General features: G+C 34.3%; 1 protein-coding gene across 2 annotated transcripts; it reads right to left on the bottom strand.

Annotated features, from left to right (window-relative positions):
* Window positions 1-1,613: 1,613 nt before the first annotated feature.
* On the bottom strand, window positions 1,614-7,570 carry LOC125652362 (semaphorin-5A-like). Of its 2 annotated transcripts, none has more exons than XM_048881508.2 (6): window positions 7,450-7,570; window positions 7,184-7,231; window positions 6,696-6,872; window positions 6,402-6,563; window positions 4,477-4,647; window positions 1,614-1,727 (listed from the first exon to the last, which is right to left on the bottom strand). In XM_048881508.2, exons 1-6 carry the CDS (start codon window positions 7,505-7,507, stop codon window positions 1,657-1,659), a joined length of 687 nt encoding a protein of 228 aa, XP_048737465.1. In that variant the 5' UTR covers window positions 7,508-7,570; the 3' UTR covers window positions 1,614-1,656. The 2 variants fall into 2 exon arrangements, with proteins under 2 accessions (XP_048737465.1, XP_048737464.1); XM_048881507.2 differs by having other exon boundaries at window positions 6,363-6,563; window positions 7,450-7,546.
* Window positions 7,571-8,233: the final 663 nt, after the last annotated feature.

The raw sequence follows: 8,233 nt of genomic DNA, 5'->3' as shown, positions 1-8,233 counted from the left end.
ACAAGGCATTTTTAACTTCTTGATAACTATCATTCCAATTCTTTTCAAATTTGGTATGAAACATATTTGGAACAAGGGGTACATAAATTGTAAATATCAGGATTCCTGCACCCCTGGGGCCTTAGGGGCGGGGCAAAAACTTCCCAAAATTGACCAATGTTCAAAAATCTTCTCAAGAACCGCAGATATGTAAGATAACCGAAATGCATAGTGATGTAGAGCAGGAAAGCTACCAAAATTATAAATTTCATGGTCTCCGGGGTAGGGGTTCTGACCCCAGGACGGGGCCAAACTTGTTATATAGTGTTTATATGTCAAACACTTAAATAACATCTTCTTTAGTGCTATTGACACTACATTGAAACTAAATGGATAGAGCAGGTAGTCTTTTACCAAAATTGTAAATTTGATGATCTTCTGACCCCCAGGGTTGGGCCAAACTTAGTAAATAGTATTTAATGTAAGTTTGCTGACACTGTATAAAATCTAGATGCATACTTAGGAATAGCAAAAAAGGATGCACAAAAAATGGTGAATTTCATAACCCAGGGTTATGACTTTAGGATGAGTCCAAATTAGTCATATATTTTGATGTTTTGATGTTAATACACCTATTATTTAAAGCCTTTCATCAGTGTATGCACTTTTGAGGGCAGTGAAGTTTTAAGAAGACATCTTGTTTTATACTGTTGTTGAACATTAGAATTCAGCCTAGATTTTCAGAACAGGAATTTTTTCTATATTTCATAGCCCATGGAAGTAGTGATACTTTTTCACTAGTATTCAGGTGACCGATAAGGCTAGTGGGCCTTTTGTTATCATTTATCGCTAGATGCATGTAAGTTGACCGCCGTAAATTGCATTGGTACCATGATAAATATCTTTGGAATCGCTACAAGCGATTAAAAACTTTAAACCCTGAGAAGGAGAAAGTTAACTCGAAGCACCTACTGCCAGTAACTGATGACGACAATGATAGTTTTAGTAAAAAAAATTATCTTTCATTGCGGAATGAGTATTATTTTGCAGGAAAACTAATCTAATTTTGGTATTGTTAAGGAGCTTCCCTTGTGCATACAAAATACACGTACATGGTTAGCCGATCCGCCTATTCATATATCTCCTCTAATGGATAAAATCTGTTAAATGTTTTGATTATAAAAGATCTTTTTTTTAAATTTCACTTTTTAAAAATCACAAATATAGACAAAAGAATGATTATAAAATTCTGCAGCCTTTCAAAGAAATATTTGATTAAGTTTGGCATATGTGTTGACCAGAATTAAACAAAGTCCATATAGACTTAATCCATACTTGTACATTCCGATCACATACTAATTTTGGTGATTATCAAAATTCCAGTTAGTTCAATGAAAAAGTTATGCAAGTGTATCTATGATGCAGTGTTTAGGTAATGCAGATTATTCAGAAATAACTTACCAATTTCCTGAAAGTGTAAAATGAGGAATAGTACCACAACGATCTTTATACCGGTATTCATTCTGTAGTCGAGCGTGACACTTAGTAAGAAAGATGGATTTCTTATCGAAATTTATATCTTGCTTGTAATATACTCTCTCTATCTATCTATCTCAGAATATTGAACACAAATGTTTCATTTCATAATTGTTTTATTATCCAACTTCATACGATGGCTCAGACTGTTACGTAATGATGTTTCTGTGGTGTTGTCGTCGACATGGTCGTTGGCTGTGTCGTCGTCGGAACTATTGATGGAGAAATGGAAAGTGTTTTAAAATAGTTCTCATTGTTCAAATAATCATACATCAGTCAATAAATTAAATTCCATGGACCACTAAAACATTAATACAGAATCATTTTTAGTGTGTGCCGTTGTGCAATTTTGTTAAATTGTCATTATGGTATACAGACGAGGCTTCCAAATACATCCTGTAAGATACAGTCTGTTGGTATTTCCATGGGCTTGAATTGTGCTCCTTTGTTAGATAACCTGTTTTATATTCCTATGAAGCAGATTTTTTTTTAAAAAGCTTCTACGTGAGAAGAAAAAAAATCATTTGGGTGTGGCCTTCAACTAAACATACAGATATATCGATGACGTTTTATCTCTTAACAATATACAATTATTGCTGGGTTTTTTGGAGGTCAATACGATGATTTAGACACCTGAGGAGTACAATATTCACCTCGCCCTTCCCTCAAAAACAGCAATACTTGTTTGATTAAAAACCAAACCTCGCCATTTTTCTAGTGTTTATAAACGTCTGCTAAAATCTTAGCCGAACCCAGTGAGAAACGTGGAATTTTATTGGACGGCAAAAATAAGTATAATCGATCGCGTCAAATTGGAAGTCCCCGACCTATTTTTGGTCCTATGTGGAAAAAATAATTCCTTATGTTCACCTGGAAGGTCGCGTGCAGGTAAACATAACGTAGTACATTGTATGATTTCTACATTGTTGGATATCAGCCAATTAGAGAGCTAGGAATTATTCAATCATATAATAATAATAATTGTCATTCATATTTCGATTCAATATATCCCAGTGAACTCGAAATAAAAGACACAACGGAGTCGTCCACTTCTGCTCCATACTTAGATATAATATTGAAAGTAGATACTAACGGCAAACTAACAACTCAACTTTATGACAAACAGGATGGTATCAGATTGCCCATCGTCAACTTCCCATATTGATGCAGCAGTATTCCATTGTCACCTGCATATGGTGTTTGATATCTCAACTGATTCGATACGCACAAGCTTGTTCTTCATATGGTCAGTTTTTAAATCGAGGCAGACTACTGACAAACAAGATGATGGTGCAGGGGTTTCAACGGTCTCGTTTAAAGTCAGCATTTCGCAAATATGGTCATTATAACGATCAAGTTTGTCAATACAACCCATCATTGGGTCAAATGCTGTCTGACGTGTTTCATACCAATTGTTAGGCCGTTCTCCTAGGCACCTGTTCCCAACTCTGGTATATCCAGGAATCCGTGTTTGCCCAACTCTCTATTTTGTATTGCTTATAGGAGTTATGAGATTGATCACTGTTCGTTATCTTCACCTTTAACAAACAAGGTACGAATGTATTTATGAGTATTGAGGCATTTGAACTTCGTAAAGTTTGTACTTTTGTTGAGAGGACATTCACCTCCTCTGGAAATCGATGGGACCGGAAAATCAATTCCTAACACATTCCATTTCCAGGTATAGTTCCTAATTCTATAATTTAATTATTTTAGTTCAGTGGTTGTACATTTTGTAGTTGAATATGCCTTCTAATTTATGTCCCCACCTAACTATTATATAGCTATAGGGAGCTCTCATAGTAATAATTAACTCATCAATTTTGATATTCCAAGCGAAAGTTACTCAAGTAGTGAATTTAAATCCAAGTGCAAGTAAATGTATCGAAAAATTGTTAACCACGAACAATTGCCCTAACCAAATAATTCATTCCATAATATCTTCTTTTGATATTGTGTTTTCATAAATAAAGTACATATTTAATACTTGTTTTTAAGGGTAGGGGAAATCTCTTTAAAAATAATAAAGGAAAGAAAAATGCAAATATCATAAGACCTCAAATATATCGCAATTTTATTGCTTATAATTTTGATTGTCTTTCACTTTCGTAAAAGGATTGCGACGTCATGGTAAAGTATACCGTCGAAAAATAACATATGTTGCGAAAACTCTTATGTTTGAATACATTATGAATTAACAATTATTTGCCCTTTATGATTCAGATCAATTGTAGCAATCATATTGATAAGAGGAGCCAATGCATTGTAGAAATCTAAAAAGCTACATTATTTTTTACTCAATGTGAATCTGTCAACCTTAGTTGTAATGAAACCCCAAGGCGAAGTGATTATTTCAAGAATACTCATCGAACATTCAAACTTGACCTATTCTTACTTCCCAAACAGAGAACTTCAGCCTAAATACATATTTTGTGACTGTCCATTAACTATACATCACATTATTTTAGAATGTAGGGATTTTCCGCCCATACGAAATAGACTTTTTAATAATGTGCAATCAATGAAAGAACTTTTTATAAATATTGACAACCATTATATTATACAATATTTGCATGTACAGGAATGCGATTGTTACAGATTAAATTGAAAACTTTTATAACACAACTATTTATATACACGAAATGATCTTTTGTTTACCTGTTTATGTATATTTTTTTTTAATTTTTGTGTCCGTCGAATGGGACGTTAGAGGGTGTGAAGGACCACAACCCCCTTGGCATGCAAAAGATCGTTTCCCTGATTTACGAAAGAGCAGACTTACTGGGGGCCGTCAGGGAAACTCAAACACTCACAAGTAAACATATTTTAATTAGTTAACCGCTGTAAAATGGCTGAATTATTGCCAAAACGGCATAAAACCATAATTTATAAGGTTTTGCAACAAAAATATCACCCGTTGCCTGATCTTTCCATAGAAAAATTTAGGAGATTTGGTGTTACCTGGACAAGATTGCGTGTTGCAAATTTCCTTATGAACCGATATCCCCTGACAAGGTTGTCCTCCATTAGATGGAGCCGGGTTGTCGCATGTTCTGGTGCGTACTCTAACTCCGCCTCCACAACTGACACTGCACTGAGAGGAGACTTGCCAGCTGGACCAACTACCATTTACTGTTAGTTCAGAAATGTTTGTATCTCACAGAAATAACTTTGAATTATAATGTATATTTTATTGATCACATTCAAGCATGTGAGACAATCTGTATACTTCCTGAATACTTGGGTGGTATAGGCAGGATTCTATATAATTTTTTATAAGTACTTTTTATCTTCAACTTGAAGCACTAGGATATCTGTCAGCCTTCTGTTTCTCTGGTCGTGTTTGATTTTTAATGGGATGAGATGCAATAAAATGTGGAGTCCCACAGCATTTACCTTTCCCGCAAAGAAGATTTTTCTCTTGGATGCCAGTCAAATGATTTTGGCAAATATCAACCGAATTTGAAAGTGTTCCAAAGAATAAACCGGATTTCGTTAACAAAATTGAAGATAAAGATGATGGTAATGAGCTAAGTGAGCAAAAAGTATCTGATTTAAAACAAACTTCCGACAAACATTTTGAATAAAAACTTTTTTCACCACATGCTATACTGCAAACAAATGAAGGCCGTTCTTATCTACAATACATGAGAGTGTCACAAAGAGCTATGACTCTTTATAGTGTATTTGGGTTGGTCTACCAGAAAAAGTACTGGTTTATATATACATTTATTTTTCCAAAAATGTATTTTTGTCCTTGTTTAAAGTAAGATGTTTGTCTAGCATGTACGTTTACACCAAATGATTGGGCAAATATATCTTAAAATAAATACAACAAATCCTTGTATATTACAAAAATTATTGTTTAAATATTTATGAATGAAACTGTAAAAAATTAAAACTAACTCAGCAAAATCTTGTTTTTATCAACAATAGCAATTTTTTGGAATTATTTGAAATATTACATATATTTTACACATATTTTGGTCAGTCATTGTTAGAGGACATGTTTCCATGGCAACCGTTTCTAAGTCAAACCTTTGCATGCTATTTTGTCTTATAACTATCATAATATTCATCAAAATCTACGACATACCGTGGCTATTGAATTTTGATAGTTACAGAGAACCAGTCTTAATTAGTACAGATGTCAATAGCAAGTTTATGATTACTCGAAACTTGAACCATGGCTCGGTACGAAATGAAGAATTATAAACTAGCTATGGTTCAAATCATTAGCTGATAAATATTTCATTATAGCAAACTATTCAAAGTTATAGTGAAAACTGCGACATATCCATTGATAATTCGCCGACCTAATCCTTCCACTTTTAACACTAAATTGTAATACATGTATATCAAACAATCTAATCTGAATATTTAAAATAATTCCATTTATAATGATTCCAATCGCTATCTAGAAAGATTTCGTAAATTCTTTACAACCGCGTATTTTGTTTCATTTCGTTGGTCTTCTATGTTATGACATGCGACTGGTGTATTGAAAACAAGATTTACCGCAAATCAGTTCATCACAAATCAAAATTACACTGTAACACTTCGGTCATGACCTCATTTTTAATGGCTAGAATTTTCGAACTACTACATGATAAATAGCTCAGTTGAAGGTTAGGATATGTTTCTATAGAAAAAAAATAGCAGAAGTACAATAAACATAACATAGACAGATGTATTGTTTGGTTGTTGTAGGATTCTGATTAAATGGACTCTGATTTTTGTCTGATTAATGGCATAGTGAGTTAGGTTAAGTTGCACAAAGCTAAAACAAAAAAATTGATTTTTCATAATGCTGGATATTACAAAACAAGATACTTGAGTTTGCTTACCTAAGAATGTTTGTAAATTATTCACCTCGGAACGCATACCTTGGCATGGATTGGTGTTGCAAGAGACATAGGTTACATGTGGCCCCGAACAAGCTTGTCCGCCAAACAACGGGATTGGGTTGGTACAAGTGCGATGTTTCATCGCTATTCCCCCTCCACAAGTTTTGCTACATGAATGAATACTCCAAGAACTCCATCCTCCTTCAATATCAAACATACGTGATTAAATGTAGAATGTAAGTCACGTACCTTGGAGTCCGAATGTTTCCACAACCCACCGCAAAAGAATCACCCCCCCCCCCCGCCCGCAAACAAAAGGATCGAGGCACTGACCTGGGCATGGTGACCAACACGTCTTAACATCATTCCCTCCTGGAGGACACGAGAGGTGGGAGTAAGAGTAACAGAGTCTTTGCCTGCTTTGAAATCCGATACCACAGGTTGTAGAACATTTACTCCAAGACGACCATCCACTCCAACCGTGAAACGAACCATAAATCCCAAAGACATCTGACAGTAGTGTAGTGTTTCATTTGAAATGTTTAAAGCAGTAGTGTGAAGCGGTGGTAATTTTGTGATTATAGATAATTTTGAGGGAAATATATACATTTAGTACAAAAGGTATTCATACAAATGATTCTATATGATACATTTAGAAGTAAAGTTTTGTACAAATATGAAATATGATATAGAATTCAAAAACATTAAATGAAGATGATAATATTTTGTACTGTGTGCAATGTCATGTCACTGGTAATAATTTTTTCTATAATAAATTGCGAAATTCAAGACCAGTAGTTCAATACATATTTATAACTGACTATGACATCGAGTTCCGTGATCGTCCTGTTGATTTTTTGCACTGTGGACTGAAATAAAAAGACACGATCGTGTAGTTTATAAGCATACATTCATATCTTTAAAAGAAAGGAACAGTTGGAGTTTTCTGGTCAGAAATTCATTGAAAACATTAAACTGTTGTTTGAAATATGGTCATTTATGTATTGATTGTTGTTTGTTGGAAAGTCATAATCGCCTATATATAGATAATTATGCATTTGAAGAAATTACTATAAGGCAATCTTACCTGTTATTACCGCGGGAATAACAGTCACCAACAAAATTAAGCCCCAGTGGAAATGCATATCAAGTAATGATTATGTAGCAAACGTTTCAATCCAGATTTTTCCTTATCTGTTAGAAAGAACAACGGGTCAAATCCAATTAGAAACGTAGGCCACTCCGAATTTTAGCAGTACATATCTTCTTGCTTTGAAGAAATGAACTTAATAGTGAACATGATGATTCCAGACACTGTGCATTACAAAACTAAGAATTAAACGTTTCTAAATTGAAGTAAATATTTCGCTATTAGTTACCGTAATTGTTATACTTATTCGTGAATGTTTTCGGTTTTTCATATCAACAGAATGTGGTAAATGCATATTTCACAGCCAAGAGACACAAATGATGCAAAGAGAAATATAAATCGTTTCTGCACAAAATCCTCAATAGAATGCAATCGTCCGTTAATGCATTCCTTACTGCAACTGCTCTAAAGTACAGATGAAAAAGTAAAGACAACGATCAGTGATAAATCTCATAAATCCTATAAAGAATACAAAAATGATAGGGTAAACACGAAGATGGGATCAGATTCCTAGGAGGAGGACTTAGTATCCTCTGTTCACAGTTCAACATGTAAGAAAGTGAAGATAGCGAACAGTGAATAATCTCTGATAAGGAATACAAAATTAAGAGTTGTGCAAACGCGGACTTCTAGATATACCAGAGGTGGGGTCATGTCTGGAGAAGGAATAAGCATCCCCTTTCGACAAGTCACACCCGCCGTGGACTCTATATCTTGATCA

This window comes from Ostrea edulis, chromosome 5, assembly GCF_947568905.1.
Source record: "Ostrea edulis chromosome 5, xbOstEdul1.1, whole genome shotgun sequence".
NCBI classification, from domain to species: Eukaryota; Metazoa; Mollusca; class Bivalvia; order Ostreida; family Ostreidae; genus Ostrea; species Ostrea edulis.
Note: the sequence above shows the minus strand (reverse complement) of the source record. Positions and strands in the feature narration are given on the sequence as shown.